General features: G+C 27.0%; 5 protein-coding genes across 5 annotated transcripts; 2 read left to right on the forward strand and 3 right to left on the reverse strand.

Moving 5' to 3' along the window:
• Window positions 1-891: 891 nt before the first annotated feature.
• On the forward strand, window positions 892-2,490 carry LOC129613182 (mitochondrial import receptor subunit TOM40 homolog 1-like). The gene is made up of 4 exons (XM_055527146.1): window positions 892-1,223; window positions 1,282-1,544; window positions 1,596-2,013; window positions 2,075-2,490. Exons 1-4 carry the CDS (start codon window positions 1,073-1,075, stop codon window positions 2,212-2,214), a joined length of 972 nt encoding a protein of 323 aa, XP_055383121.1. The 5' UTR covers window positions 892-1,072; the 3' UTR covers window positions 2,215-2,490.
• Window positions 2,491-2,891: 401 nt separating this feature from the next.
• LOC129613216 (oocyte zinc finger protein XlCOF6-like) lies at window positions 2,892-5,199 on the reverse strand. The gene is made up of 4 exons (XM_055527194.1): window positions 4,851-5,199; window positions 3,976-4,784; window positions 3,574-3,925; window positions 2,892-3,356 (listed from the first exon to the last, which is right to left on the reverse strand). Exons 1-4 carry the CDS (start codon window positions 5,128-5,130, stop codon window positions 2,938-2,940), a joined length of 1,860 nt encoding a protein of 619 aa, XP_055383169.1. The 5' UTR covers window positions 5,131-5,199; the 3' UTR covers window positions 2,892-2,937.
• A 3,323-nt stretch (window positions 5,200-8,522) lies between these two features.
• LOC129613148 (origin recognition complex subunit 5) lies at window positions 8,523-10,201 on the forward strand. The gene is made up of 3 exons (XM_055527102.1): window positions 8,523-9,479; window positions 9,543-9,740; window positions 9,807-10,201. Exons 1-3 carry the CDS (start codon window positions 8,598-8,600, stop codon window positions 10,089-10,091), a joined length of 1,365 nt encoding a protein of 454 aa, XP_055383077.1. The 5' UTR covers window positions 8,523-8,597; the 3' UTR covers window positions 10,092-10,201.
• Window positions 10,104-11,409, reverse strand: LOC129613149 (DNA polymerase subunit gamma-2, mitochondrial). Its single transcript, XM_055527103.1, has 3 exons — window positions 10,699-11,409; window positions 10,536-10,634; window positions 10,104-10,459 (listed from the first exon to the last, which is right to left on the reverse strand). The coding sequence occupies exons 1-3, from the start codon at window positions 11,393-11,395 to the stop codon at window positions 10,167-10,169; spliced, it is 1,089 nt and encodes a 362-aa protein (XP_055383078.1). The 5' UTR covers window positions 11,396-11,409; the 3' UTR covers window positions 10,104-10,166.
• Window positions 11,410-11,419: 10 nt separating this feature from the next.
• On the reverse strand, window positions 11,420-11,893 carry LOC129613303 (glutamyl-tRNA(Gln) amidotransferase subunit C, mitochondrial). Its single transcript, XM_055527304.1, has one exon. It carries the CDS (start codon window positions 11,891-11,893, stop codon window positions 11,420-11,422), a length of 474 nt encoding a protein of 157 aa, XP_055383279.1.
• Window positions 11,894-12,850: the final 957 nt, after the last annotated feature.

A 12,850-nucleotide genomic window follows, 5' to 3' on the forward strand; every position in this document is an offset into this window, starting at 1 on the left:
AATGAGTTCAACTTGTCAAAAATAAATAATAATTTTCTTTACCAAAAAAAAAAACGGGTTCATAGAGCACAGCTATAATTTTTAAAAAGTTAACAGAGTTAAAATTTAATTCTATATCATGAAGGTTGGTCCTTTAATATATTAGATAATTCAAATAGTTATGAATTAAGAGATGGGAAGTGAATAAACTAATTTCTGTGAAATGAAAAATCTCAGGATAGTTTTTATTTTGAAATTTCACAGCGAATCACCAAAATATTATTGTTTTTTGACAATTGAGAAAATACCATATTTTATACGAGACCGTAATTAATGTAAACTTAATTAACTTAGTAAACAATAATGAGTTTGTTTCGTGAGCATGTGTTTTTTTCACAAAGAATTATTTAATTTTTTATGAAATCATATTAATTTTAATCACAGCTGACCAACCCATTGATTTTTTAATCGAGTTATTTTAAAACTAGTTTCACGACTTAATATTTATTAAAGTTAAACTAAGTCAATTCCTAATTTTTTTTTTCTCGTGAAGATTAGGACTTTGCATTCAAACTAACATTAGTAACATAAATTTGTATAATTCTATAAATTTCTATAAATTTCTTTTTTACAATATGAGAGCTAACTCTCTATATACAATAAATATTTTTGATTGTTTAATAATTTTGGTTAGACGACAGTAGATTGAGTGGAAATTCACCTTCTGCTCGAATCGTATGTACTCAAAAGAGAAAACAAAAGTTTTAGAGCTAGAAGCGACGTGACAATAATTGAAGCTCATATAATCACTGCAGAGTGTAATATAAAAACACAAGTCCAATTATAAAGCTTTTGTAATTCAGGGGTTATTGTGTTCTGTCATACACACGTGTGGAATGGAATTGATAATTTTCAGAAAAACTCTCTTTATCTTTTACACGCATACTTATCTATATTTTTATCCTCATTATACCAACATATCTGCCATACTTTAAATTTTGACAGCTAATAATATCATATTTTAAAGGCCACTTTAATCTCTTAATAAAAGAATTGTGATTTCAATCGCTCTTCTTCAAAAGCAAATTCAAAAATGGGAAATGTTCAAGCTTCTGCTGCACCTCCGAAAATTGGTTTACCAGAACCAGCTTCTCCCAGTATAGACTCAGTCAGTTCTACGGAAAAGAAAAAGGTTGATATAAAAAACCCTGGAACTATTGAAGATTTACATAAAAATTGCAAAGGTAAAAGCATAACCTAAAAACATAATAAAATTTTTTATAATTTATAAATACATTTTAGATATAATGGCGATGACCTTTGAAGGAGCAAAAATAATGTTAAATAAAGGCCTTAGCAATCATTTTCAAGTTTCTCATACTATAAATCTATGTAGTACTAACCCCAGTGGTTATCGATTTGGTGCTACTTATGTAGGAACTAAACAATATTCGCCAACAGAAGCATTTCCAGTTTTATTAGGAGATATCGATCCACAAGGAAATTTAAATGCAAATATAATTCACCAATTTTCGCCACGAGTTCGGTGTAAATTTGCTTCCCAGGTAACTTTATAAAATGGTGGAAATTTGTAAATAAATTGGTTTCCCATTCAGATACAACAAAGTAAAATTCAGGCTGCTCAACTGACAACTGATTATCGTGGAGATGACTATACTGCGTCACTTACTGTGGGAAATCCTAACATTTTAAATAACTCAGGGGTTTTTGTGTGTCATTATTTGCAATCATTGACAACCAATTTAGCACTAGGAGGTGAATTAGCTTATCAGTATGGACCACAAGTACCAGGTGGAGAAATTGCTGTGGTTTCCGCAGCAGCTAGATATACTAATGGCACAGGAACTTGGTCGGGTACCTTAGGTGGGAGTGGGCTTCATATCTGTTACTATCAAAAAGCAAGTGATCAACTACAAATTGGCGTTGAAGTAGAAACGAGTTTGCGAATGCAAGAATCAGTGGCCACAATTGGTTATCAAGTTGATTTACCTAAAGCAGATTTAGTATTTAAAGGTAATTAATTTTTTATTTGTGATTTTTTTTGCAAAATTTTTTATTGAAAAATATTTTTTAGGAATGGTTGATTCAAATTGGAATGTTGGTGGTGTTCTGGAAAAAAAACTGCAGCCCCTGCCATTTTCATTTGCTTTAAGTGGAAGATTAAATCATGTAAAGAATCAATTTAGGCTTGGATGTGGTTTAATTATTGGATAATTAAGTACAAACACGGTTTATTTAGTTTTTTTTAAATACAGATAAAATAAAACTATGTTAGTTTGATAAAACTCGGAAAAATCAAAAATGTTTTGAAACATTAAGCCACATGTTAAATTTGTAGCCATTAAAACCATTCAATGTCAACCTGCCTCAAATGCAAATAGTAGAAAAAAGCATTTTACTCAAACGATTGAAGCATTTAGCTTTAGTCTAGTTTTTTCAACTACATTTATTTAATTTAGTAGCAATAAATGTTCTGTTATGGATATTTCAGTTATTGTATTTTGTTTTTATTCTAATTAGTTATTCGGAAGTTAAAGAGAATTATTTTATTAAGAATATTATTTCTTACAATTAACACAAAAAAAAGATTTTAATACAGGTTAAAATAAATCAATATCTTAATAAACTTGTTTCAAGTGCAACAGCTTAATTTTTTTTTATCTTAACATACATATGTGTGGGTAACATATTTTTTCAATATTTCTATTTAAAATTATTTCCCTTTTAAGCCACAAAAATTTGCTGTTCCGAGTGAACCTTTAAAATCTTTTATAAATAAATAACTCGTGTATCAAAAAGTAAAGTATAAAATTTTTATTGCAATGATTTTATAATTAGAAGTCTTATTTAGAATCTATAAAAATTTATTCATTATTTAAAAGCAATAATTTTTCTTATAACTGAATTATAACTTTTTATAACAAAATAATTATTTATCTAATCTTGATGTATTTTTTGCCTATATAAATTTAAAATATTTTCGCCAGCTTTACCATGTTTTCTTAAATGATCTGATAAATAAGATTTTCTAAAAAATTTCTTTTGACATATATCACAAGAAAATGGTTTTTGATCGTCAGGAAGATGGAAATTATGAAAATGTTTTTTCCGACTACCATCAGCACGAAAAGATGCGTTGCAACCAGGTTCAGTGCATTTAAAGTTGTTCTCTTTTGTGTGTCGCAACATATGACTTTTAAGATGATAATTTGAATAAAAAGCATTACCACAAATGGAACACATAAAATTTCTAGGCTGCTTTTGACCATGCACGTTCATGTGTCGCTCTAAAGCAGTTTTACTAGGCCACTTTTTATGACAAATTTCACATTCCAGTTGTCTATTGCTCATATCACCTTTGAAAATTAATATGATTTAATTGATCCATGAAGATAATTGAAAAAAAAAGAAAACAAATAGAAAGAAAACAAAAAAAAATTTATCAATTAGTTGATAGTTCAATAAATAAATATAATAAGATTTTTTAATTTTTTTTTCTTTTGAGTTTAAACTTGAACTCTTATAAGTAATTGAATAATTTAATTTAGCAACTTTTTAAATATATAAGCTTACCAGTGTGCTTCCTCATATGAGAAAGAAGTAAGTGCTTTGTGTAATAGGCTTTAGAACATTCGTTACATTTGAATTTCTTCTCCCCAAAATGAGTTTGGACGTGATATTGAAAGGCAGATCGAGCAGAAAATTTCTTTCCGCATTGTTGACACAAATAAACTTTTTTTTTTCGTTTTTTTTTTTCATCTTCACTTAAGTGAAATCTAGCGAAATGACTCTTCAATATTATAGCCCTAGAATACTTCAAATGACAAACTGGACATTCATGCACAGTTCCTTCATCAATATTCTCTTTTTTCGCAGTTTTTGTAATATCTGGTTCAATCCTGGGCTGACCATATTGAATTAAATACTAAGAAAAATATAATGAATTATTTTTAAACTTTTTTTAATTGAAATTACTTCATCAATTTCAGCTTTAACCAATTCAGTTCGGCTTTCATAATGTACGTTACGTATGTGCTTAACTGCGGTTTTTCTGTAAGTGTACTTTGATCCGCATTTTTTACATCCAAATAATTTACTTGCCTCTGGATCGCTGATATGAACGCGATTTTTATGTTTTTGTAAATCTGTTTCTTTAGCAAAAGATCTTGTGCAGCAATCACAAGGGAATGGTAAATCAAAAAAGTGTGCATCATTTGTATTAGAATCTTTTTCTAATACAAACTGCAAAAGCTCTTCAAATTCCATTTTTAATTCTTTAAAATGTTTCCGTTTAACGTGACCTGCACAGTTTGATTTATTTGTACACTCAAATCCGCATTTAATGCATTTGAAGTTGGGATTTGTGTGAATATTTTGCATATGTCTCCGCAAGATCTTATCAGTCGTAAATATTCGAGGACAAAATTGACATTTCCATGTACTAGTACCATCACTTATTTCCGCATTACAGTTCCGTGTTTTACGCCTTCTTTCATATTTTTTACTATTGTTTCTTTTTACCAGTTTCGGATTACTAGAAGTATTGATGTGGGAGTTATCATTTTCTAATAAATTTAATAAATCATTTTTTTCGGGTTTTTGTTGCATTGGTAGTTCAATTTCTTGTTTATTTTTACTAATGGACGAATTATAGATTGAACTTTCACTCTCAACTAAACATTCACTTCGTCTTATATAATCATGATGAATTTCTTCATTTTCTGTTTTTATTTCAATTTTAACCTTAGGTGATTCTTTTACAGTTTCTTCATTTTCACTGGACTCTATTATAATAAATTAGTAATAAAGTACAAGTGGTTCTTTAAATTAGAATTATTTGAAGTAGGTACCTTGCGCATTAGACTTAAATATATCAATATCCTCGTTATTTTTGTATTCCCCTTCAACATATTTGAGGAAATTATTTTTAAAATATTCATAAGACTCTTCGCATTTTGAAATAAATGTATTTATGTCATTAATTTTGAATATACAAGAATCACAAATTTTCTGAGGAAAGCCATCTTCTTCAATTTTTAGTAAAGTTCTAATTCTAGTTATATTTGCTATTTCTAATAGTATAGTTAAATTATTATTTTTCGTTGCACACAATCTGCAATATTCATCCATTTAGCTCTGATATTTTAAATTATTGTAATATTTAAAAGAAATTGTTAAAATACTTTCGATGTATGTATTTTGATAAATTTGATTTAAGCGAAACGTCAAATTAGAAAAGTGCCGGAGCCAGTGCCATGCCAGGAAGACTAGAAGTGCGAGTAAAATATATATATAAACACAATAGATATCGTCGGCTGAGGGCTATTTTGATCCATACGTCACTTTCGTAATTTTTGACTTAAGACCATTTTCATAGATTTTCGAAGATGGTCTTTCAGAATATGTAATCAGTTTTTCGCTATCTCATTTAGTTTAATAGATACGCCGATGTCATTTGGATCCACTTCCACCTAAAATTTGATTTGGGACGCATTTTGATCCATATCCAATATCGTTGGCGTTTGGATCAAATTTTCATATAAATTTTTCAAAAAATTTTCGAGTGCTATAATAAACCATGTCATTCAAAAATTTTTTTTTAAAATATTCAATTTTGCTATTTTTCCAGTTTTTAACAGTTCCAAAATTTCTTTTATCCGATAACTTATTTTTTAATTTAGTCACCTTACTTGTTTTTTGACATACTTAACTACAAAAAATATTTTAAAAACTTCTTGAAAGCATAAGAACCTTGATATTACAAAACTTTAAGATTGTAAGCACTAGTAAAGTAGAAAAAGATTGAATTTGAACTTTTTCTAATAAAATATTTGAAAAAAGTTGATCTTGTGAGAGATTTATGATGTTAAAAAGGCCCTCTATAGTCAAGTGATTACGAACTTCATACAAAATTATTAGTCTAGTAAAAACCATATTTCAAAATCTTTCAATTTAATTAGGTTAAATGTTCATATTTTATGTATGTTTTAAATTTAAACTTCTTATTTTCGCGATAAAATCATTATTATAATACAAGTATATAAAAAATAATGAGACATATAGCACAAATTTTTCATACAAAGTGAAAATTTTTGATCAAAAAAGTGGATGTGGATCAAAATTGCACTGGACCTTCTTTAATAAACTGCCTATAACTCTCGACCCCTTTGTCGAAATTGAAAAGAACTTTATAGTCAAGCTCTTAAAACTATAGTTAAACTTAACAAAAATTTAAGAAATCCCACCGTTTAGTTTTGAAATAAAGTGTTGTTAAACTTCAAACGCGATTTTCAAGATTCAAAAATTATGGCGTATGGATCAAAATAGCACTCAGCCGTCGATATGTATATCCAGACTGCCCTTTTTTTTAATACAAGAGAAGTTGTTTCAATTAAAAACAGAGAGCATGACTACGGACTGTTAATGAACAAAATACACTTAAGGCATATAAATAATAAAAGTAAATTTGCATATTCATTTCTTCATTTATAATTTTTTAGAAAATTTAAATCGTACAGTGTTCAAAAAAATTTTTTTATCGTTTTAAACAAATTGGCATAAAAAATCACTTTAATTTTCTCAATAACTTCGAAACTATAACAATTAAAAATGATTGCTAAAATTAATGTTAAATTAATGTTAATATTAAAAGTAATATAGGTTGACACATTTCAACAATTTGAATTATCTCATTTCGGTTATTTATACGTTACTTATAAAATTGTTTCAAATAATTTCAGTTAGTTTTTAAGTTATTAAAAATAAATATGTATGTACCTACTTCCAATAATTTTTTTTTTAAATAATTATTTTAAAACTATTTCAAACATGTTATATTGAGTGCTTCAAAAATTTTGCTGTGCTCTTTTTTCATATTTTATTAGCAGGTAAACAAGAGCAATCTATTTATAAAATGTCCCTGCATGTGTTTGTATGACCTATCTTAATTCTAAACGGAAAGAATATTACATAAAGAACAAAAATTTTAAAATACCTGTTATTTTACAGTCGGAATTTTTGAGTCATTTGGTAAAATACCATTTATTTCAAAAATAAAAAAATATTCAAATCCGGTCATAAAAATATATGACTGTTTTTTCCAAACATTTTAAATATTTTTTTTCTTAGGTAATTGATATAAATGATAGTAAGTTTTTAATATTTTTTCAAATAAAAATAGAGGTAAAATTTTGAAGTTTATATAAAATTTGTATTTAACAAATAATATTTGATTGTATTTTAGATATTATTTTCTAAATCCCTCTTCAAATTTTTTCTTTGCTATGTATTTATATCAATATTTAAGAATTATCTTTCATTAATTATATTTTCAACTTGACACCACAGTCACTCCCCATATCTTGAGTTAACTTACCCTATGAGAAAAAAAAGTTGTTCACTTAAAAATAATAAAATGCTTTCAGTAACATATAAAACGTTGAAGGATGTGCTAGTTGTTTTTCCGCTTTTTTTTAAATTTTAAAATAATTGTCAATGAAAATATTAATATATTTTTTTGATTTTTCAAATATATTTTCTAAATTTTACCTGCTTTATAATAAGTGTGAATTTATTTTAATATTTCTTCTCAAAAAATAGCTACTTCGATTTAAAAAAACCCATATCAAATAAGGTCGTGCTTTCAAGTTTCTCTCTGAGCATTGGGACTTGTTAGATATAAAGACATTAACTAAAATGATTAAGATGATTTATACAACTAAAGTTCTCCGACTGAACTGGCATTGCAATAAAATTAGAGAAAGCTACATGTAATGGTTCAAAATGAAATTAATTTTTTTAAAAAGGAAAAGTAAAAACTTCGAATTTTTCGAAATTTAATGATTGATAACGGATAGCTAATATAAGTTCATGAGAAAGTTCTTGTTTTGAGGTTTGAAATCAAATTTATGTAATTATGCGTCTATCTCACGCAGAAATGTAGATATACAAAAATAAAAAAAAACTATTGGGTTGAATTTGATCTCGTATCTTGAACCTATTGAGTATCTATACAATTTTATATAGCAATGCACTTAGAAATCAGATACCCTAGCATGAATATTTTGTTCATGTATTTGTCGTTCTCGATTTGAATTGTTGCTTGATTTTGACAATCCAAATTTTTTCGAGATTTCGTAGGTTTTAATATCTGGATTTAGATATTTATTGTATTATTATATAATTATTTTTAAATATTTATTATATATAATCATACATATGTTTAAGATTAAAAAAAAGGCAAAATATTTATATTTGAAGATTTTGACAATCTTACATAATCTTGTTAAATATAATATTTCAACAGTTCTGTCTTTTCATTTTGATTGAAAACCAGCCGCATTTCTGGCCGCGTTTTTTTTCAAATTACATATTATATATTGTTTATTTGGTTTAATCACATCGTCAGCCAACATTATATTAAAGAATATAAAATTTGTAACATCGATAATTACCTATTAACATCGATAGTATATAATATTCGATTTTTTGAATCTAATTTCGTTGCGTCTTTTTTAGCGCGGTATTGTTATTTATTTTATATCAATAAAATCTGTAAATTCAAATTGTGTTAGATTTAGTTTTAAAATAAAATAAATATGGTTGATAGAGTTGTGAAAGCGTTCCCATGTCGAAATAAAATTATAAATGAACTATTTAATTTAATAGGAAATCCCAATGAATCTTATCCAGAAGCTTTGTTTTTATATGGAGATTCAAGTACTGGGAAGACTAGTATCTTGAAAAAATTTCTTTCAAATTCTGGAAGTAAATATATATTGGTGGATTCTATTGGATGTTATACAACAAAAATTTTATTCGAAAGTATATTGAATGGATTAAAATACAATGATAACGAAAGAAATGTTTTTTATGATAAGTGTGACAACATGCAAGAGTTTATTTGGGAGCTGAAAAACCTTAAAGGGATTTTTTCATATATCATATGTATAGATAATTCCCATAGACTAAGAGATATGGAAATAAATATACTACCAGCTTTTTTCCGTTTACGTGAACTAACAGGCTTAAATATATGTTGCATATTTTTATCTCAAATTCCCCTAGAAAAATACTTTTTAAAAATTGGTCTTCCAGAAATCATAAAAATTCATTTTGCTCAATATAGTAAAACCGAAATCCAGAAAATACTACTTAATGATTTTGTAAGTGTGAAAGCTTATGTGGGCCATAGATTAAGCAGAAATATGCAATTTGACAAAAAATTACTTAAAGATTTTTTTGAAATTATGGATGAGAGCTTCTATAATGATTATTTAAACATATTTCTAAGTGTATTTTACAGATCTTGTCGAGATTTAACTGAATTGAAATATGTGTCCAGAAACGTATTTGAAATTTACTGCACTCCGATTTTAAAAGGGGAAATTAGAACTGATGATGTATCTAAACTATGGCGATATATATCAAATCCTCTAAAAAAAGCTCTTGCCGTTGTATATACAAGAACCGAAACACTGGTGAATTAAATATTTGATTTTGTGTTTCACTCAAGTATCAGAGTAATACAAAAATTTTTCTAGGTGGACGGTTGTGAGCTTCTGCCAGAAAACTCTGAACTCGAAAATGTTAAATCTTTAGAGCTTCCCTTCTATGCAAAATATTTATTAATAGCCGCTTTCTTAGCAAGTTATAATGCCGCCAAAGAAGATAAGAAGCTTTTTGTTAAAAACAGTGAGAGAAAAAAAAAACGATTGCAAACATTAAATGCAAATGCAAAGGTAGTATGGAATTAAATTTTATACTTGACTTTAATCACATGTATTAACATTACAATTTTTTTAAAGGTAACTGATAAAATGTCTACAATATTGGGTCCAAAATCGTTTTCAATTGATCGGTTGCTGGCCATTTTTTATGCAATATTAGATGAAAAAGTTGGATTGACATGTAACCTGCTTACACAAATATCAACTTTAGTTCAGTTAAAATTTTTAACATACGTTAGTGGGGAAAACAATATAATGGATGGTTCAGCTCGATTACAGTGTATTGTCAGCTTAGATTTTATTTTTTATATTGGAAAAATGGTTGGATTTAATGTAAAACAATATTTATCTGATTTCATGTAATAAAATAGAAAATTAAGATAAAGTTAGAAAAAACTGTATTATCAATTAAACAACTATTACAATGTAATGAAAATCTTAAAAGTAGTTAAAAATTTTGGCTAAATACTCTGTTAGTTCGGAAATATGGATTTCCTCTGAGATAGTTGTATCACGATTTCTTAATTTGAGCAATCCATTTTGAAGGGTCTTGTATTCCAATATTAAAGAATATGGAACTCCTAATTTATCCACTTGGTTTAATTCTTTTTCTAATGATTTGTAATCTGTTGAGTTTTGTTTAGATAAGTTAAGTATTCTTATATTTAGTTTTCGTAAAACACCACTTAGATGAATTGCTAAATCTTCCAAATTTCGATTTTCTTCTTCATCTAAATTAATTTGCGATAAAAAAATATGAAATATATGCAATAATATTGAAATCGTAGGAATAACCAAAAAAGTTACCTTCTAATAAGCAGCAAATGGAACATTGATATGGAGAAACACATCTATGTAAACTAAGTTTGTTTGAATTAGAATTTTCAAGAGCATCTAAAAGTAAAGCTGTGCCCAAAATGGTGAACGAAATGAAAAAAATTGATATTTGATGTAAAACAGAAATACTTACTTATTGTTCCTACATCTGCACAAGTTTCGGAATGAACAACTACGGGGCAGCATTTTTTATTTAATTTTTTATCAAATAAATAAAATTCTTTGTAATCTTCCGGCAACAAGGCTCTTAATGGAACTACGTCAATGCTTTCTAAATCTATGTCACCAAAACTAAACTTTGCTTTAATTTTTACTGTTTGAACTTTATGTTTTTGAATAACATCTGATTTAAGATCAGACAAAAAAAACCTTCCTGGGTCTGTTGAATGTTTCATCCACCAAATTTTTCTTTCTCTCTGAATTTTTGAAAATTTTTCATAAGCTTGAGTTTCATTAAAAAAATAATCACAAATCATGAACGTTTTGTGTGGGAAACTTATTTTAGAATTGATATCAATCTGGTTTGTTGTTAAAAATGTCTTGATTGCCAAAGGAAAATAATTTTGAAGCTTTTCCTTACAAAATAAAAAATTTTCTTTAAAATATTTTGTTTTAACAAAATTCATTGCTTCATTGTTAGAATGAGATATTTGTTGTGGGCTTACATAACTTTTCCCGGTATAAATATTTAAATCGGTTTTATTTTTTGCCCATTCAATTTGAATATTTTGAAATAATGATGAGCCAAGTGGCATGAGTTCCAAATGAATTACATCATTGGTTTTAAACTCAGATTTAATGTAACCAGATTTTAATAAAGTTTCTAACATTTCTTTCAGCCGTCTCATTATAATTTAGGTACTTAATTCTTTATTTTCTTGTTCTATTGGAATATTTCCCGGAGGAGCTATAAAGTAATCTTCTTCAGTAACCTTTGCGTTGTTTAAAATATCATTTTTAATGTTCCCATCGGTAATATTATCTTCACGTAGGTAAAGTTCCTCTTGTTCTAATACAGTATAAAGCGGATCAATAGCGTCAGTATTAACATATGTTATCAAGTCAGCAAACTGAATTGAATCTTGAATAGTTTTTAATGCGTCTTTATGTTCCAAATCTACAAGCGAAAGGCGTTCTAAAAGATGAATTGTTTCCAAGTCAATTTTAATTCCACTTGTAGTTTCACTTTTAAATTTAATTTTGTAAGGTTCTTTAGAAATTTTGGAAGAATGTTTTATATCTTTCCAGAAGTCATTTACTTGATTTAATTTCTCCACTTGTTTACAGTAAAATCGTTTCGCCAAATATATTTGAAGGTTTCTAAACATTTTCGACGAAAATTCTAAATAAGAACAACTTTAGCTTAATTTACAAAGCCCATATGATTTTTATTTACATAAAATATTTACCGACATAAAGATATCAAACGATACTATTGTTCAAACGTGACATAAGTTTTAGTAATACTGGAAATTATAAAATTCGCGGTGGCGGATTTACTAGTGTATAATGGTTAGTAATATTTTTTGACATTCACATATTTTACCTGGATTTTTCCTTTTTTTCATTTTGAAATTGATTCTGGAACACTACTAACTAAGGCAAAATTAAGATTTTTCAAAAAAAATCTATTTAGATAAATGTAGAATGTAAACGACAAAAGACGGAACCAATGTGTTTCCACATATATTCCAAAAATGAAACGATGAGCAAAAAAATTACACGCGACAAAAATAGTAACTGAAACATAATTTCTCTATTAATCAAAAAATTTGTAACAATAGAATACATAGTATCTTCACAATCATCAAAAATCAAATTATGCTGATAAGTTTTTCAATTTCTTTTAAAAATAATGGATGCATTAATATAGAAGAATCCGAATATATAAATTTTTCGTCAGCTTCTTATAATCTTTTCTTAATTTTTTAATATGAGATTTGAATTTTTCTAATTTGTATTGAAACACTATATAATAAGTGATTATTATTTTAACTTCGTTTTCTTTGATCCTCCACGAACTTGCTACTGTTCTACCTTGACCAGCAATGCTATTGTTTTATACATTTTGTTTTTAAAAATTAATAATTTTTTATTTATACATCAAAACTTGCTTTACTAAATGAAGTATGTATCTTGTCAAAAAAGTGTATTGCAACAAGTCATTAACATTCAATTGATCAAAGTTAATTAAACTTGGTTAACATGATTGCTCAACTGGCAAGAAATTTTACCGTCAGTAATTAATAAATAATAAGATATTTTAGTGCCCGATCTTGATAATT

The sequence above is a fragment of the Condylostylus longicornis genome, unplaced genomic scaffold (genome assembly GCF_029603195.1).
Source record: "Condylostylus longicornis isolate FDR11 unplaced genomic scaffold, ASM2960319v2 ptg000081l, whole genome shotgun sequence".
NCBI classification, from domain to species: domain Eukaryota; kingdom Metazoa; phylum Arthropoda; class Insecta; order Diptera; family Dolichopodidae; genus Condylostylus; species Condylostylus longicornis.

Coding starts and splice junctions, on each gene's coding strand:
- LOC129613182 (XM_055527146.1), top strand. CDS start 1,073: ATGGGAAATGTTCAAGCTTCTGCTGCACCTCCGAAAATTGGTTTACCA. Junction 1,224..1,281: donor TTTACATAAAAATTGCAAAG/GTAAAAGCATAA, acceptor AATACATTTTAG/ATATAATGGCGATGACCTTT. Junction 1,545..1,595: donor GGTGTAAATTTGCTTCCCAG/GTAACTTTATAA, acceptor TTTCCCATTCAG/ATACAACAAAGTAAAATTCA.
- LOC129613216 (XM_055527194.1), bottom strand. CDS start 5,130: ATGGATGAATATTGCAGATTGTGTGCAACGAAAAATAATAATTTAACT. Junction 4,785..4,850: donor ATTTAAGTCTAATGCGCAAG/GTACCTACTTCA, acceptor TTATTATAATAG/AGTCCAGTGAAAATGAAGAA. Junction 3,357..3,573: donor TCATATGAGGAAGCACACTG/GTAAGCTTATAT, acceptor TAATTTTCAAAG/GTGATATGAGCAATAGACAA.
- LOC129613148 (XM_055527102.1), top strand. CDS start 8,598: ATGGTTGATAGAGTTGTGAAAGCGTTCCCATGTCGAAATAAAATTATA. Junction 9,480..9,542: donor ATACAAGAACCGAAACACTG/GTGAATTAAATA, acceptor AAATTTTTCTAG/GTGGACGGTTGTGAGCTTCT. Junction 9,741..9,806: donor CATTAAATGCAAATGCAAAG/GTAGTATGGAAT, acceptor ATTTTTTTAAAG/GTAACTGATAAAATGTCTAC.
- LOC129613149 (XM_055527103.1), bottom strand. CDS start 11,395: ATGTTAGAAACTTTATTAAAATCTGGTTACATTAAATCTGAGTTTAAA. Junction 10,635..10,698: donor TGCAGATGTAGGAACAATAA/GTAAGTATTTCT, acceptor TTTTGGGCACAG/CTTTACTTTTAGATGCTCTT. Junction 10,460..10,535: donor CATTTGCTGCTTATTAGAAG/GTAACTTTTTTG, acceptor AAATTAATTTAG/ATGAAGAAGAAAATCGAAAT.
- LOC129613303 (XM_055527304.1), bottom strand. CDS start 11,893: ATGTTTAGAAACCTTCAAATATATTTGGCGAAACGATTTTACTGTAAA.